The 17916-nt window shown below is 50.3% G+C and overlaps 1 protein-coding gene across 1 annotated transcript in view; it reads left to right on the top strand.

Moving 5' to 3' along the window:
• Positions 1-17916, top strand: part of LOC119568168 (tribbles homolog 2-like) — an 83132-nt gene that overhangs the window by 1118 nt on the left and 64098 nt on the right. Inside the window, exons 2-3 of the mRNA XM_037916586.1 lie at positions 2710-3151; positions 7604-7902. Of these exons, the coding sequence (XP_037772514.1) occupies positions 2798-3151; positions 7604-7902 (653 nt within the window). The 5' untranslated portion in view covers positions 2710-2797. The remainder of the gene's footprint in view (positions 1-2709; positions 3152-7603; positions 7903-17916) is intronic.

Below are 17916 nucleotides of genomic sequence, written 5' to 3'. Positions count from 1 at the left end.
GGTGTATCCTCGCGTGGTGTGTGTCGAACAAGCCCTGGTGCGTTTCACCATTCAGAGAAACTGGTGTTTCAATCAACCATGTTTCACAAGGTCTGGCCGTGACGCAAACAGGCTGTGGAAATACACACAAACACACACATGCCGAGATCAACAAACATTTAACAGCGTTAGGACAGTGTGTTTTTTTTTTTTCTTCTTCTTCTCATCAGGGCTTTAAATATAAAGTTTGGGATTGGAGAGAGTTCAAGCGTTTGACTATGTTCTCTCCAAAGTTTTATTTTTGACTTGCATTGCAGTGGGATCTTTACTAAATTTAGTGCGGTTGCCCCATGTTGTATTTTCTCCCTGTTATTCGCCAGCGCTGTTTTTGCCATCTCACTAAGGTGATTGTGGCTTATATTAAGCAGTGAACACGTTTCGGAAAAACACAAAGAAACACGTGCATTGGAAGGATAAAGTGGACACAAATGTTCGAAGAGATCGGCCGTGTAGCGATGGCTGGCAACTGTTACCGGGTTGCCTAATGAATGAGCAAATCTATTGTTTGGGAGTGTGATGAGGTGTTACTTTGGCCATAACAGCCGCACTTGCAACGTACACCTCTTCCCTCTCTCTCTCTCCTTGTTTAGGTAAACTCTCCATTGGGCAGGACAGATATTGGACATGTATTATGGAGTGGGGGAACCTGCTGCATCTCCCGAGGCGGCTGAGTCCAGGCTGCGCGGCGTTGTATGAATGTACGGGGATTTTATGACTGGCTGCCTGGCCCCTTTCATTCTCTTTGCCGTGTGTGTCTGCTTTTTTTTTTTTTTTTTTGGGGGGGGGTCTCTGGTTTTCTCTCTCTTTCTCTCTTTCTCTTTCTCTTTCTCCTTTTCTCTATTTGTCTCCCTTCGTCGCTCTCCCTCCCTGTCCGTCTCCCCCATCTCTCTTCTCCCTTCCCCCTCCCATGTGACCCTATCACCCACTCTCCCCTCCCCACCTCTCTCGCTCTCCCTCTCCCTCTCCCACCACCTCTCTCCCTCACCCTCCCTCACCTCACCTCCCCGCCTTCCCCCTCCCTCCTCTCCCCTCCCAGTTCGTGACGTTCTATGCCAGCCTCTATTTTGATCTGCGTTGATTCACATCCTGAGAACTCGTCGTCGGCGCGTCCTGCTTGGCCTTCGTGCCTGTCCGATTCTCAGAACCAGGAAGTAGTGCGTTAGGCCGGGAGTCGGTCGGGCGATATGTCCATTTTTTTATTTTAATTTTTGTGTGTTATTTCGATCTGTTTTTTTTTTTTTTTTTCTTACTTTTACTTTTGCCCGCTTTATATAAAAAAAAAAAATAGCATGCATGATTCTCGGTCGTCCTTCATTTGTGTCAGCTTCTTGAAATTCCGTCTGGGGAACATGCACGGTAATAAGCAGGTCGACGGTGCCGTTTCTGCGAGATTGATAGGGATCTTTCGAGGAGATTCTTTCTCTCTCTCTCTCTATATATATATATATATAGATAGATAGATAGATATAGATATAGATATAGATATAGATAGATAGATATATATAATATATATATTTTTTTAGATATACAGCCTATATATAGATTGTTAAATAAATGGATAATATGTAATATGAAATATATATAATATATATATATATATATATATATATATATATATATATCTATATATATATACATATATATACTATATATATATATATGTATATATTTTATCATATATTATACATATACATATATATACTTATATATATACATATATATATATATATTATATACATATATATATACTATATATATATATATATTATATCTATATATATATGATCATATACTATAATTTATAGTACATATATACTATATCTATATGTATCTCTATTATCTATATATACTATATTATTATATTGTATATGTATATATATACATCTATATATATATCTATATTTTATATATTATATAGTATATCATATATCTATATCTACTCATATATCTGTATATATATATGTCTATATATATTATATATTATATTATATATATATATATATATATATTATATATATACATATATATATATTATATATATATTATATATCTTTATTCTATCTATATATACTATATATTCTATATATATATATCTATCTATATTATATACATATATCTCATAAAATATCTATCTATATATTTATCTCTCTATCTATCTCTATCTATATCTATATCTATCTTATATATCTATATCTATATATATTACTCTATATATATATATATATATTTATTATATAATATTATATATATATTATAATCTATATCTATACTACCTCTATCTTTCTCTATTCTCTATATACTGTATATCTATCTCTCTATTATATACTCTATATATATCTAGTCTCATATATCTATATCCTCTATTATATATACTATATCTATATTCGTTTATATATCATATATATCTATTTGTGTGTGTGTATATACATATATGTATATATACATATATATGTATATATATATATATGTATATATATATGTATATTATGTATATATGATGTATGATATTATACAACACACACACACACACACACACACACACACACACACACACACACACACACACACACACACACACACATAGTACACATCGCCGTATCTCTATATTAACTTTGGCAGCGCAGGCCTCGTGTCGCTTTCCGTGCCTACTAACGCCTTCTCCTCCCCCAGGTGCAGCCGTGCAGGAGCGTCGCGCGATCTAGTGCCCAAAGTGCAGTGTAGTGTTTGAGTGAGGTATCGAGTGTAACAGTGCAAAGTGATGATGAATGAAGTGCAAGAGTATGCCCGGCGCGCGCCCCGCCTGCCGCCCCTGCTGGCCAGACACAAGGCCCTGCCCGACTTGTGTCCGGCGGCCGAGACCAACAGCGCCCACGCGCCGCAGAAGGACGACGACGGCCCACCCGCCCCGCCCGCCCCGCCCGTGGTGGTGCGAGGAGGGGCGTGCGCTGCTACGGGGAGCGGGGCGCTCTCCCCTACCGCTAGCCCAGGGGCGGCGCCCACCTTCCCTGCCGTGCCCACCCTGGTCGGGGGCAAGTACCTGCTGACCCGGCCGCTCGACCACTCCGCCTGCCACGCCACCCACCTCCACACACAACAGAGCCTCCTGGTGAAGGTAAGGACCTCCTCCGCGCCCTCCGGCCCTCGAGCAGAGAGCGAGGGGGTGAGGGACGAAGAGGGGAGGGGAAGTGGAGGGAGGGAGGGAGATGGATGAAGAGGGGAGGGGAAATAGGGGAGGGTGGAGGGAGGGAGATGGACGAAGAGGGGAGGGGAAGTGGAGGGAGGAAGGGAGGGAGATGGATGAAGAGGGGAGGGGGAAGTAGAGAGAGGGTGGAGGGAGGGAGAGAGATGGATGACGAGGGTGGAGGGAGAGGGACCGTGGGGGAGGGGGAGGGGGGAGGGGTTACTGCGTATTGGCTAATGACGGTCGCGAAGTATGACGGCATTTAGCTTATCTCTTAGTCAACCAAATTGAGAAACACCTCTTTTATTGTTCTTTAGTTTTGTCTCGTGATTGACACTCGGTATTAGCGTCATCATAACGCTTTACTTTTCCCCTTTTGTCTTGTATCTTTTACTTATTTATTTATATATGTATTTATTTATTTATTCTTCCGATTTTTATTCCCACTTGTCTCCCCCCCCCCTCTTTTTGGAAAAGGGAGAAAGTTGTAAAAGATGAAATGACAGGGGGAAAGGTTCGGTAATTGGGAGGGGATTGCGTTACTTATCTATGCGTGTAGAGTGATAAGCAGTATAGAGAGGAGTGCTCGGGATGTATGGACCCCCCCCCCCCCTCCTTCAGTCTTTCATCCTATCCTTCTATCTTCCCTTTTTCCTTTTTTCCTCATCTCTCCTTTACCCTTCATCTCATTTTCCCCGTTCCTCTCCCCTCTCTTCTCTTCCTTTCCCATTTCTTTCGTCTTCCCTTGTCCTTCGCCCCCTCCCCCCTCTGCCCCTGTGTCAGGGCTTGTTATTCCTTGTGTCTTGGTTTCAGGTATATCGTATGCCTTTCTCCTGATATATCCCCACTCTGTCAGGTATATCGTATGTCGCCTCCTGCTATACCCTGTGCGATATCTGGCATGCCTTCTGTGGATATGCCCTATGCTCCTCTCCGGGTATATCCCAGGTCTGCTCTTTCGCCGTTCACAATCTCTCTCTCTCTCTCTCTCTCTCTCTCTCTCTCTCTCTCTCTCTCTCTCTCTCTCTCTCTCTTTCTTTCTCCCTCTCTCACTCTCTCCATTTCTCTCCCTCTCTCTCTCTCCCTCTCTCTCTCTCTCTCCTTTCTCTCTCTCTTCTCTTCTCCCTCTCTCACTCTCTCTCTTTCTCTCTCTCTCTCTCTCTCCATCTCTTTCCCTCCCTCCCTCCCTCCCTCCCACTCCCCGTCGCTGCCCCACGCAGGGCACCGACGGGGAAGTAAAGGGGCATCGGGGCTGTTGCCGGGGCACAGGTGAGCGGCCTCGCGTCGTGGCCATTTCATCAGGGCCGATAAGGATAAGGAGGGCAGGCGGTGGCTGATACTGGCGGCGCTGATTACGCGGGCAGCGCGAGGTCGGGAAATGACGGAGGAGATGGAAGGGAGGGTAGAGGGAGGGAAGGAGGGATAGAAGGAGAGGAGGAGGGATAGAGGGCGAGAGAGAGAGAGAGAGAGAGAGAGAGAGAGAGAGAGAGAGAGAGAGAGAGAGAGAGGGGGGGGGGAGAAACAGACAGAAAGAAAGAAAAAGTAAGAAGGGGAAGGAAGGAGAGAGAGGGAGGGAGGTAGAGTCAGGGAGAGAAGAGAAGAGTGGGGGAAGGAGAGTGAAAAATAGCAGAGAAAAGAGGGGAAGTGAAGAGATGAAGAAAGAGGATTGGAAGGTAGGAAGGGAAAATATATTGGGGACGGAGAAAGAGAATTGGTGGCGGCGGAGAGGGCGAGAGTAAAGAGAGGAGGATCTATAGAAAGGAACGGAAATAAAGAGAGGAGAGGGAAGGATATAAAGGAATAACAGAGAGAAGACGAGAGCAAGAGAGAGAGAGCGAGCGAGAGTGAGTGAGAGAGAGAGAGAGAAGAGAGAGAGAGAGAGAGAGAGAGAGAGAGAGAGAGAGAGAGAGAGAGAGCGATAGCGACGTGACCATGATCACAGAATGCGAGTTGATGATGGTACTGAACGGGCGGCGTCGAGAACGAATCAAGCAGTCAGGGATACAGGAAGCTGGCATTCCGTCCCCACGCCCCCCCCCCCCTCTCCTCTCTCTCTCTCTCTCTTCTCTCTCTCCCCTCCTCTTCTCTCTCTCCCTCCCTCCCCTCTCCCTCCCTCCCTCTCTCCCCCCCTCCCTCCCCCTCTTCCTCCCCCTCTCCCTCCCCCCCTCTCTCTCTCTCTCCTCTCTCTCCTCTCTCTCTCTCTCTCTCTCTCTCTCTCTCTCTCTCTCTCTCTCTCTCTCTCTCTCTGTCTCTCTCTCTCTTCCTCTCTTCCCCCCTATTCTAGCGATTTTAGTCAAAGTATTCTCGTTTCCACGGTAACTTTTTTCCATGCAGTTTCCCAGGAATCTGACCGTCAGTTGCTTGTCATGCCACTGTACCGTATATATATATTTTTTTCTCTCTCTTTCTGATTATCATTCGTGTCTCTGAGGCGATAAAAGAATTTAAATTGCCACTGGGCATCTTTTGTGTTTCTGATAATTAATTTTTTTTTTTTTTTTGTTATCTTTTTTCATGTTTTTTCCCCTTTGGGGCTTACAATATTTTGGTCTCTTTCCTGCTTCATTTTAGCCTGGTCTGTCGCTTTATACCTATTTCTCCTCTCTTTCTTCTCTCTCTCTCTCTCTCTCTCTCTCTCTCTCTCTCTCTCTCTCTCTCTCTCTCTCTCTCTCTCTCTCTCTCTTTCTCTCTCTCTCTCTCTCTCTCTCTCTCTCTCTCTCTCTCTCTGCCACTCTCTTTCTGTTTCCCTCTCTTTCCCTCCCTCCCTCTCTCTCCCTTTTTCTCAACCTTTCCCTTCATCCCTCTCTTTCCCTATCTCTCCTTCTCCCTCCCTCTCACTTTTCACTTTCTCTTTCCTCCCCGCTCTCCCCCTCTACACCTGCTCCCCCCCCCCCTTGGTCTTGCGAGGAGCGGAGGAGGAGGCTGGAAACCCCAAGACGTTGACCAGATGCGAGGTCACACGTGGAAGGTCACGCAGGTGCTCTCGGCTGGGGGACGCCTCAGCCGGCTCCAGCCTCGCCTTGTACACACACACACACACACACACACGCATACACACACACGCTTACATGTATGTCTACCGTGAGGTACATATTTACGTGCGGGTGTTTGTGTATGTGCATACGCACATACGCGCTTGCAAACAGAAATACATATGCCCCCCCACACACACACGCGCGCGCAAATATGTTAGGTGTGTGTGTGTGTGTCTGTCTGTGTGTGCCTGTGTCTGTGTCTCTCCGTCTCTGTCTATTGAGTGTGTGTGTGTGTATGTCTATGTGTCTGTGTCTGGTTTGCCTGTCTGTCTGTGTATGAGTAAGCGAGTGTACATCCGCATCCCAGGAAAGTTTCACAGCCACGGTGACTTGTCAAAGGGGGTTGACAGGGGGTTGGCGGAGGTTGACAGGGGCAGAGTAGAGGGTAGGTGATGATACGACACAGGATAAAGCTGAGGGATCTGGCGATAAGGACCGATAAGAAGGACCGTGATAAGGGGGCGATGAAAAAGTGCATGAGCTCATACTCTGGTTTTGGGCTTCAGTGTGTGTGGAGGGGGGGGGGGGGGGGGGGGGAGAAAGGTGAATCTAGAGGGAGAGAGAGAGTGAGACTGAAAAGAGTGAGGGAGAGAGAGTGAGACTGAACGAGAGTGAGGGAGAGAGAGAGTGAGGGAGAAAGAGAGAGGGAGGGAGAGAGAGAGAGAGAGAGGGAGAAAGAGAGAGGGAGAGAGAGAGAGAGATTGTAGAATTTAGAATATACGTAAGGCTGTTTAAGGAATGGTGTTCAGAGAGATTCGCAGTAGAGGCGATATCAGACTGCGGACCGTCTATGTAGCGAGAAGGCCGATGCATTAAAATGCAGACGAGATCCTTTCCAGCGCACACGCAAGAACACAAACACACGCACTCGTACTTATGCCTAAACTGTCAATTCATATCTCTCTCTCTTTCTTTCTCGCACGCGCACACATGCGAGCCCATGCACACGCACACTCACTCTCACACTCACTCACTCACTCACTCACTCACTCACTCACTCACTCACTAACACTCAGACACGCACCCACATCTTTGTTTCGGCGTGTCTTTGTGTTGCGGCCACGCGGGCGTGCGCGTGTCGTCCGCGGCGGAAGCAATCCCGGCAACATGTGGTGGGCGGTCTGCTATGGCTACGGGGGGGGGGGGGGGCTTAGAGAGAGATTTTTGCAGAAAGGGAAGGGGAGTGAGGGAGGGAAAGAGGGGAAAGGGAAATGAGGGAAGAGGGCAAGCTGGAACAGGGGCGATGGGGGAGGGGGAAAGGAGGGTAGGGGGGGATGCGGGCACGGGCAGGTGGCAGGAGCGACCCCGGGAGAGGACGTTGGCTGACGGTGTGTTTCCTTTGTTTCAGACGCTGGAGGGCCGCGCCGCGCACGACCTTGTGGCGCACCACGCTCTCATGGCGGGCTGCGAGGGCGTCCGCGCGCCCATCGAAATGGTGGTGTCGGCGTGCAGGCGGCGGGCGTGGGTGGTGTTCCCCGCCCACCACGGGGACCTCCACTCCTACGTGCGGGTGCGGCGGCGGCTACGGGAAGCGGAGGCGCAGAGGTTGTTCACCAAGGTGGCGGCCACGGTGGCCGAGTGCCACGAGGCCGGCCTCGTTCTCAGGGATTTAAAACTCCGCAAATTCGTCTTCACCGACTCGGACAGGTAAGGCACGGCGATCAGGGACCAGGGGCTAGGAAGGGCTGCGGGCGGGTCTCCCGCGGCCGGCTTACGCCCGTGTTGCTGGGTCGGGCGGTGTGAGTGGCCGCGGGTGTGTCCCGGCCCCCGCCCGCCCGCCCGCCAAGGTCAGCCGCCGCCATCACGCTATTATTATGAGGCTGGGGAGCGGCTGGCGGTGCGCTCGCACCCACATGCCGCCGTCGGGAGCCCAGCACGCCCGCGGCGCACCTGGGAGGCTCGTCACACGCCCAGCACTCAGCAGGGCGAGCAGGTGCGGGCGCCGCCCACTGCGAGGCTCGGGCACCATGGCGGCGCCCGCCCACTCCTGCCACACATACTACGCCGCATTCCTGCACACACACGAGAGTATAAACATGGTCAGGAAGGCCGAGCAAAGTGGACCCTTTCTTGCCGCTTCTGCGCCGCTTATTCATGACGGCAGACACGCATGCATGCGCATTAATAATCCTTCTCCTGTACATACTTGCTTTCAAGATCGTGTACACAGACTCGCACGCTCACAGGCGAGCCCGCCTCGGCCATATTCCGCTGCACATCCCCCGAGGCCTGTGGGATAGCTGCGCCTCTCCGAAAAAGGGCGTCCTTAGCGTGTCCTTCCACTCGGACACGCCCCTTCCCCCCACTCCTTGCCCTCCCCTCCTCCCCCGCCTCCAACTCCCGACATTCCTTTGCTAGGAAGACGAGGAGGGATGTCGGAGGGGGAGTGGGAGGGAGGGGAGCGAGCGAGGAAGGTCGTGAATGGAGGGCGGTTTCCCATTCACCATAGGCCGGAGCGCAGGTTGCAGTTTCGTTCCTCTTACAGTGTTTTATTCATTCTGTTCCACCCGGCGATTGCCTTGCTCGTCCCCAGAGTGTAGGGAAGCCCCGAGGAAAGATGGGCCGAGGAAGAAGTGCGAAGCGGGATTTCGGGGAACGCCGCGTCGACAGCCGCTCCTTTCTCCCCGCGAGGGCCAGGCCGAGTGTTAGTCTCGCAGGCCTGGAGCCAGGAAACCGCCAGTCCCTCTTCCTCGCCGCCGACAGACATCCTCGAACCCGCGTACCTTGCCGTACCTTGGCCGTGCAGTAGCTTCGCCGTGTCGTGCCGTACCATGGTCGCACCGTGGCGTGTTTTGTACCGTCCGTAACATGTCTTGACGGAGGTACCTTTTTTTTTTTTTTTTTATTGGGATCATGGCAGTCATTCATTCCTCCTACCCCTACCCCCCCCGCCCACCGAGTCATGAAGTCGTGTTTCAGGGCGACCACGGTCAAAGGTCAGGGGTCATGGCTTTGGCTTTGCTCTAAATTCCCGCCTCGGCCGCAGGTGACACACGCACTTATCTTATCCTCTTCTCGTCCCAGATCACCCCCCCCCCTCCCACTACTCCCCTACACCTGCCGTCACCTGTACGGAGGATTGAGAAATTTATGATAAGTAGTAGTATTTGTTGATTAATAAAGCAACTCCTTGGTATTGTTGCAAAGTTAACTAGATCGTGTGTTTTGTGCCCTGTTATCAACACCGCAGCAAGGAGGTTCTGAGTAGAGAGCTATTGTTCAGTAACGAAGGGAGGGAGAGAGTCAGATACAGATAGACAGACTTACAGAGGAGGATAGGCGGACCGACAACACACACACACACACACAACACACACACACACACACACACACACACACACACACACACACACACACACACACACACACACACACACACAGAAGGATAGCCGGGCCGAGAGACAGACAGACAGAAGGATACACAAACAGAATCGCTAGGGTATGTTTCTGAGAGGACGAGGCGCGAGGAGGTCGTGGAGGCGAGGTGATTCCCCCGTCGGGCGCCCGCGAGGCAGCCTGGTAGGTCGTCTGCACGGGCCGGGTTGCGACACGGCTCGCGAGGCCTGGCACGCAGTGTGATCGGGTACGTCGGGTAGGCCGGCAGGCAGTCGCTTGCTTGCCTACTTATGCTCCTATTCCTCCTCCTCCTCCTTTTTCTTCCCCCGTCCTCCTTTCTCCACCTCCTCCTCCTCTTCACCGTCCTCCTTTCTCCTCCTCCTCCTCCTCCTCCTCCTCCTCCTCCTCCTCCTCCTGTGCCCCCGCCTTATCGTGTGTGCCGTAGAGACTCCCCACGCGCACACAGCCTGTACTTCGCCTCGGCTTCTCTACGCTGAAACGAGGTCGAGGAGATCAGTGCGTTTATACTTGCATGTAACTGTGTACGTACTGATATGCACAGATAAACGCTTAACCTCTCGTAAGTTGTGTATGTGTGTATATATATGCATATATATACATATATATATATATATATATATATATATATATATATATATATATATATATATATATTACATGTATACTTGCATGCATGCATATTTATATATGTACACATACGTATAAACGCACACACAGACACACACACTCACCCTTACACACACGTCCGCCACACAGTAAAAAAGGCTCCAGCAGACCGGAGGCCCCTTGCAATGCGGGCTCGCCAGCTGGACGGGCAGGAGCGAAAACAGCTGTTGAGGAATTCGCCGGACTGCGTTGGGGCAGCGCTCCAGGGTGCGACCGCGGCCTCTGAAGGATGTTGGGAGGGTACCCTGTGTCCTGTTTGTATTCGGGGTGTCTTTGTGTGTGTCTGTCTGTTTTCTCTCTCTCTCTCTTCGTTCTCTCTTATTCACGTCTCCTCTCTCTTGCATGTCTCTTTTCTCTTTTCCTCCTTCCCTCCCTCCTGCGTCTCCTTTTCTATCTTCTTTCCCATTCGCAGTACATATATAGTACATTGATTTTTTGTACTTAATGTTGGTGGGGAAGCGAAGCAGACAGACGGAACCGAAAGAGAAACCGTTATCACCAGCACATCACATCACCATCACCATCATCGTCGTCGCGAACAAGAACTGCGCCACAAGACAGAATTACGTTCTCGCCGGTTGCGTCCAGGATAAGAGCTTTAACCGTTGCGCAAGGTGTGTGTGTGTGTGTGTGTGTGTGTGTGTGTGTGTGTGTGTGTGTGTTGTGTGTGTGTGTGTGTGTGTGTGTTGTGTGTGTGTGTGTGAGTGTGTGTGTGGGCGTGTGCGTGTGTGCATGTGTGTGCGTGTGTGTGTGTGTGTGCGTGTGTGTGTGTGTGTGTGTGTGTGTGTGTGTGTGTGTGTGTGTGTGTGTGTGTGCAACCGACGAAAAATGTGGATGCTTCTATATGGTGTACGCAGATATCCACACCTATACATGTAAATGTTTGTGCTCGTTGATAGGCAGGGAGATGGGCGGGTAGACTGACTGATAGATAGATAGGTAGATGCATTTTTTTCCATCTTCAAACATGTTTCCTTCGCCGCAGACCCGCCATACCTGCCCGGGTTACGACAGAGCGAATTTGTCGTTTAGGACTATTAATAGCCGTGACCGCCCCTCCCCCCCGCTCCTCGCTCTTCTTTTCCCCCTCCCCCTCCCCCCTTCCTTCTCCCCCCTTCCTTATCCACCTTATCGCCCAGCCAGGTAGTTCCGTCGTGCGCGCGCGCCGCACACACACACACACAACACACACACCACACACACACACAACACACACAACACACACGCACCACACACCCACACCCACACACACACACACACACACCACACACACAACACACTACATCATTTCCCCAGGTCACAAAGCCATGCGTCTTTGTATTGAAGTAATAATTTCCCCATAATGACTAATTGCTGTTGCTGGTGTGTGTGTGTGTTTGTGTGTGTGTAGCGCGCAGCCGCCGCGCGCCAGTTTGTGTGTGTGTGTTGTGGTGTGTGTGTAATGCGTGGTGTATGTTATGTATGTATGTATGTGTATGTATGTGTTTGCCGCTGTGTAGATAAGCTGTTGAGCAGTTATTTCAAAACATTGGAAGCTGTTAAGTAACGCGGTGCACTAGCTATCTTACACCAGAGTGTCGCAACTGGACAGCCGTGCCAGAGGTGCGAGAATCTAGTTCTTTCTCTTTCTCTTTCTCCTCTATACTTTCTCTGGCTTCTTTGGTGTCCCTTTAACCTATGTTCTTTGCTTGTGTTATTCAGGTTTTCTCCTTTTCTTATTATTTCCACATTCGGGGTTGGATTGTGTTTAATCATTTTTTGTCTTCTGTGTCTCCCTTTCTCATTCGTACTTTCTCTGCGGTTTATTTTTTTTTTCTCTCTCCCCTCCCCTCCTCTCTCTCTCTCTCTCTCTCTCTCTCTCTCTCTCTCTCTCTCTCTCTCTCTCTCTCTCTCTCTCTCTCTCTCTCTCTCTCTCTCTCTCTCTCTCTCGTCTTTCTCAATTCCTCTTGCTCTCTCTATTCATTTTTCCAAATTAAGACTTTCTGGCTTGAATGTTATCGAAAGAACGGAAAACAGATTATGTCAGGCTTTCATCATCATCATCATCATCATCATCATCATCATCATCATCATCATCATCATCACACATCATCATATCAATCATCATCTTCAATCATCATCATCTTCAATCATCGTCACCAATCTGGTAGAATCGACTAAAATTGAACACTCGTTTGACTCGGATATTTTCGATGTGGTTGCGTTGCTTCATTTTTCTCTTTTAGACTTTACTATTTTATTTTGACGCATGACCTTGCGAGTTTGAACTGTATAAAAAGCTAAAAAAAAAAAAAAAAAAAAAGACTACCACAAAATTGTTGTTATCTAGAACGAGCCCTTCTTATCGCCGTCGCGGCTGTCGTAATAACAGAGCAGTTGGATACCCTCCCCTCCCCCCCCTCCCGCTCCCCGATTCCGCGCCACTCGAACGCATTCTCGGCGAGGGTCCGAGCGCGCGAAAAGGGGAGAATGCGCGCATTGAGTAAAGTGTGCGAAGGAAAGGAAATGCGGGATTTGTGGGAGGGTAAAAAGAGCAAAAGGAGAGGAGTGCGCAAAATGTGCAGGAAGGACAAATTTGTGCTGAAGGAGAGGAGACTGGGCGATGGTGCAGAAGGGAGAAGGGACTGCAAAGGGAGAAGCAAGCGGTGGTCTTGAGAGATCACCCGAGGTTGTATATGCGAATGAGGAGGGAGGAAAACGTGCAGAGGCAGACGAACGCGCGCGAGAGTACATGCCACCGCCGCCGCCGCGCCTCTCCCTCCTAACTTTGAAATTGGCGCGATGCCACTTCTGCCGATTCCCCCTCCTCCCTCCCTCCCTCCCTCCCCCCATTCAATAAGATGAAAGCCCGGCGAGGGAAACGGGCCTAAAAATATATCGTGCTGTCGGTATTTAGCAAGAAAAGGGACAGAGATAAAATGCGGCCTTGATTACAGAATGGCGGATGTGCTCGTCCGGAGGCGCGTAAACAGAGACATTCTTGGAAACTCCCGGGCAGATTGTAACGAGAAAGACCGGACTTTACACAAGGCTTGTGCGATGAGAGGGATAGGAGGAGGAAGGGGGAGGGAATAACGGATGAAAGGGGAATGAGCGGGAGAAAACAGAGAGGGAGAACGCATAGAAAATGGGAGAGAAAAAACAAAAGCGAGAGAGAGAGGGAGGGAGAGAGAGCGGAGTCAAATGGAGAGGAAGAAAGAAAAAGTAGAAAAAATCTAAGATAAATTAATAAAATCTCAGTCAGAATACAGATGGTTTAAAGCGAAATATTTAAAAAAATAATAATAATGATAAAATGAAAGTACAAAAGCAAAAATAGAAATGAAGTCAGGGTAAGAGATAACTAGATGGCTTGGAAACTATTGATGACTAATGTGAGAGAAACAGAACGCAATGATGGTGAGCAGGATCGAGGCTGTAACATTTATATTGAGACTGGAAGCACTTTGTCTTGGAGAGCCGTCGCTGCGGTTCTTTTTTGTTGGAGTACGTTTGTATAATTGCATGTCCTGCGGTGTTTTGTGTGTGGTTGTGTTAGATATGTGTACCGTGTACGTGTGTGGTCGGTAAGATTTTAGCCGGATGACTTCCCCTTGCCCATTGTCTGCGGAATTTACGTAAACGGCTCTCTCTCTCTCTCTCTCTCTCTCTCTCTCTCTCTCTCTCTCTCTCTCTCTCTCTCTCTCTCTCTCTCTCTCTCTCTCTCTCTCTCTCTCTCTCTCTCTGACGGGTCGCCCGGAAGATATAAATTCCTCAGTCTTGACCTCATGGCCGGGGAGGCGGGAGGGGAAATGCCCTTCCCTTCTTACCTTTCCTTTCTTTCTTTCTTTTTATACTAAACCCCTCTCCTTCATTTTCTCCTTTCCCACCTCTTTTGCCCTGTTCTCGTTCTGCTCCCTCCATACAGTACCTCCTCCTCAATTCCCTCCTTTGCCTCTCACCTTCCCCTACCTCCCCTTCTCCCTCTCCCACCCCCTCTTCCCCTCTTCCCCTCTTCCCCTCTCTATCTTTAGCCTCTTTTTCTCATCTCTTATGACCTCCTACCCTCTTCTTTCTCCTCCTTTCTTTCATCCGTCGTACCTTCCCTCTCCCTCTCCCTCGTTCCCCTTTCCTCCCTCTCCCTCTCTCCCTCCCTCTCTCACCTCCGGCATCCATTGACGTAGTCTCCCACGTGACTGGCCTTCATAACGAGCGGCTCTGTGACTTGGTTCGCTAAGAGCGTGCGTCCCGCCACGTACTTACGCACATTTAAAGGCTTTCGGGCATTTCGAAGTCATTCCACGGACGAGAGGAATGAGGTGGCATGCGCGTTTGTGTGTAAAGGGGTTGGGGTAGGAGTGGGTATGTGTTTTGTGTGTACGTTTGCATGAGGGGGCGGGTGCATGTCTGTAAGTGCTAAGGGTGGGTTGTATGTGTGTGTCTGCGTTGGACGGGCAATGTGTGCATGTAATGGCACACATTAGTGTGTGTGTGGTGTGGTGTGTGTCTGTCTGTCTGTATGTCTGTCTGTGTGCGTGCGTACGCGCGCGCGTGCGCGCGCGCGTGTGTGTGTGTGTGTGTGTGTGTGTGTGTGTATGTATGTATGTATGTATGTACGTGTGTATGTACGTACACACGTCCGCATTACGAGAATCGTCCGTAGGAATTTCAGTGGGATTTCCTGGACACGATGGACTTGGCAGCCTCGAGTTTCTCCCCGCCGCCGCGATGACGTCATGGCACGTCATACTCTCTACGGATGACGTCACAAGCCCCGCATTAGTCCGAAGCGCTGAATCGCAAAAGTCGTAGCTGATAACACCTGTTTTGTGACGTCATATTAGGTACCATCTCGTTAGCACGTTCGCAGTATTATTATTGTGTGTTCGTGTTCGTGTATATTATGTAAATGTATGCACGCTAAGGGTGATAATTTCTTTTCTTGTTCCTTTTCTTAAGCATAGAAAGCCAGCGGTCCTCAAGTCTGTATTTTTTAATGCCTGCTTTTCTTTGCTTACTTGTATGTTTTTGCTATTCCAGTCGTTCCAGTTCTGGCCTAGGGGAAGCTAGTGATTCTTTGTGGCTTTAAAATCAATACATCAGTTTTGATTCAAGTATCTACATGATTTACCGTCATGTCTTATCGAATTGTTGGTTCTTATCGTATGCACCCTGTCTTCGATAAGGGAACGAACTCCACCCCACCACCACCCCCACCCCAACCTTCAACACCCTCCCCCCCACCCCCTCCCCCTCCCCATCCCCAACCTTCAACACCCCCACCCCCACCCCCTCCCCCTCCCCCTCCCCAACCTTCAACACCCTCACTTCAACCCTCACCCTCACCCCATCTCCAACACCCGCCCCTATGTATCCGAACACCACAGCGAATCGCCAACACCAGGAAACCCACTTGACCTTGGCGGAGGTGAGCGAGAAAGGAGGAGAATGGTGGAGGTTGGAGAGAGAAAGAAATACGAAAAGAGAGGGAAATTAAGAGAAAGGGAGGGAGATAGATGTAAAGAGAGGGGGAGATGGGAAGAGAAAGAGAAAAAAGGAGGTACGTAGAGAGAAAGGGAACGAAAGAAGGAGAGGGTCAAGAGAAGGGGGAGACGGGGTGAAAAGGAAACCTAGAAAAAGAGAAGAGTGAATGAAAGGGAAAGAGAGAGAGAGAGAGAGAGAGAGAGAAAGACAGAGAGAGAGAGAGAGAGAAGACAGAGAGAGAGAGAGAGGAAGACAGAAGAGAGAGAGAGAGAGAGAGAGAGAGAGAGAGAGAGAGACAGGTTCCCGGCCAAGCAGGTTTGGGTGGCGGTCGCCTCGCTGCAGCTCGCCTCGCCGTCTCCCGCCTGCCGCCCAGCGCCGAATCCTGCAGAGCCGCTTCCAAGAGAAACCCTCCGAGGTGCTGGAACTGGTGACGCGTTTCCTGTAGGTGTTCGGGGCGCGATGCCTGGCGCGTTGCTCGACGGAGACGGCGAAGGAGGGAGGGGCGGGCCCGGAGAGTCGCGGGAGGACGAGGTCGGCTTCCGTGCAGCTTCCTTTCACTTCTGGCTCTTTGGTTTTTGGTTTTGCTTTTCTTATTTCTCGGGTCGGGGTGAGGGGTCGAGGTACGGGATATGTAGCTGTATTATTTTTCTTAAGAGACAGACGGACAGACAGGCAGACAGACAGACAGACAGACAGACAGACAGACAGACAGACAGACAGACAGACAGACAGACGGACAAAATGATCTTGCAAATAAAAAAGGTCTGGGTGCGTGCGCTGAATACGCGCCATGATAACTCGATGTGTTGACAAATAGGATTTTCCTCGGCGCGCGCTTCCTTAGGTCGAATGTTGCAGGCTGGGAGGCGCTCCTTGTTGCAGCCTCGCTGTGCCTGCTTTTGGAAGAGAGGGAGGGAAGGAAGGCGAGGAGAGAGAGGAGGGAAGGAAGGCGAGGAGGGAAGGAATGCGAGGAGAGGAGAGAGGAGGAGGGAAGAAAGAACAGAAGAGATGAAGGGATGGAAGGAGGAAGAGAGAGGAGGGGAGAAAGGGAGAGAGAAGAGAGAGGGGGGAGACGGACCGATCGAGTGAGACAGAGGAGGAGGAGGAGGAGAGCGAGAAAAGTGAAGTCGAATGGCTGTTAAAGGTGAACCTTGACTTTTATCCCGCCGTTGCTGCTATGTAGTCCACAAGGCCATGTCGCGGCCTCATCTGGCGGATCCTCCCTCGCTCTCCTTTTTCTCATTCCCTCCTTCCGAGCGTCGACTTGGTGCCGTTTGAGGGGGGAGGTGCCGCGCTTCGTGTCGCTCATGCCTCTCCGTCGCTGTTTGTCTTTCCTCTCTCTCTTTCTCTTTCTGTCTTTCTCATGGGTTTTCTTTTCTTGATTATTTCTTCTCTCTCCGGATCTCCTCCTCCTCCTCTTCTATTCCTCCCTCACTTTGCCTTTCTTTCCTTTCTCCATCGTCCTCCCCCCCCCCCCTCTCTCATAGCTCCTCGTCCAGCCGAGAGGGAGCGAGCAAGAGCCCTCAGCCCCCCCCCCCCCCGCCCTCCTCCCCACTGCATCTGGAGGAGGCTCTCGCACCCCAGCACCCCCATCCCCTCCTCCTCCCCTCCCCCTCCATTCCAGGGCCTTCTGCGACTCTCTTGATTCCTTCCCCTTCTCCCTTCTCCTTTTTTCTTCTTCTCTCTCCTCCTCCTCCTCCTCCTCCTCCTCCTCCTCTCCTCCTCCTCCTATTCCTTTCTTCCACCGCCATTGCCGCCGCACTTTCTTCTCCGCCGCCCCCCCCCCCTACTGCGCCCAGACGCCTGGGGCTCTGCTGAAGACCTAGGCTGAGGGGGGGGGGGGTAGTCGGAGGTGAAGTGAGGAGGACACAGGGTGTGGGGCGAGGATGGAAGTCGGGGAGGTGGATAGGTAGGGGGTGAGAGCGCTGAGGCCATGTGGATAGGCAGGCAGCAGGGGGAGGAGGCGGGGGAGGGGGGATAGGAGTATGGGTAGGTGAGTTTGAGGTGTGAGATAGGGGTAGGGGTAGGGTAGGTAAGGGGGGGTAAGGGCAGAGGATAGGGGGTACGGGGCGGCCGAGGTGCAGCCGCGTAAGTTACGTGGTGACAGTGAGCGATGGGGCAAGGAAAGAATTTTATGAGTGGGAAACGTGATGTCATTTTTCTTCCCTGGCATTA

This window comes from Penaeus monodon, chromosome 43 (assembly GCF_015228065.2).
Source record: "Penaeus monodon isolate SGIC_2016 chromosome 43, NSTDA_Pmon_1, whole genome shotgun sequence".
Lineage (NCBI taxonomy): Eukaryota > Metazoa > Arthropoda > Malacostraca > Decapoda > Penaeidae > Penaeus > Penaeus monodon.
The sequence above is the reverse complement of the archived record's forward strand: the minus strand, read 5'-3'. Positions and strand labels throughout refer to the sequence as shown.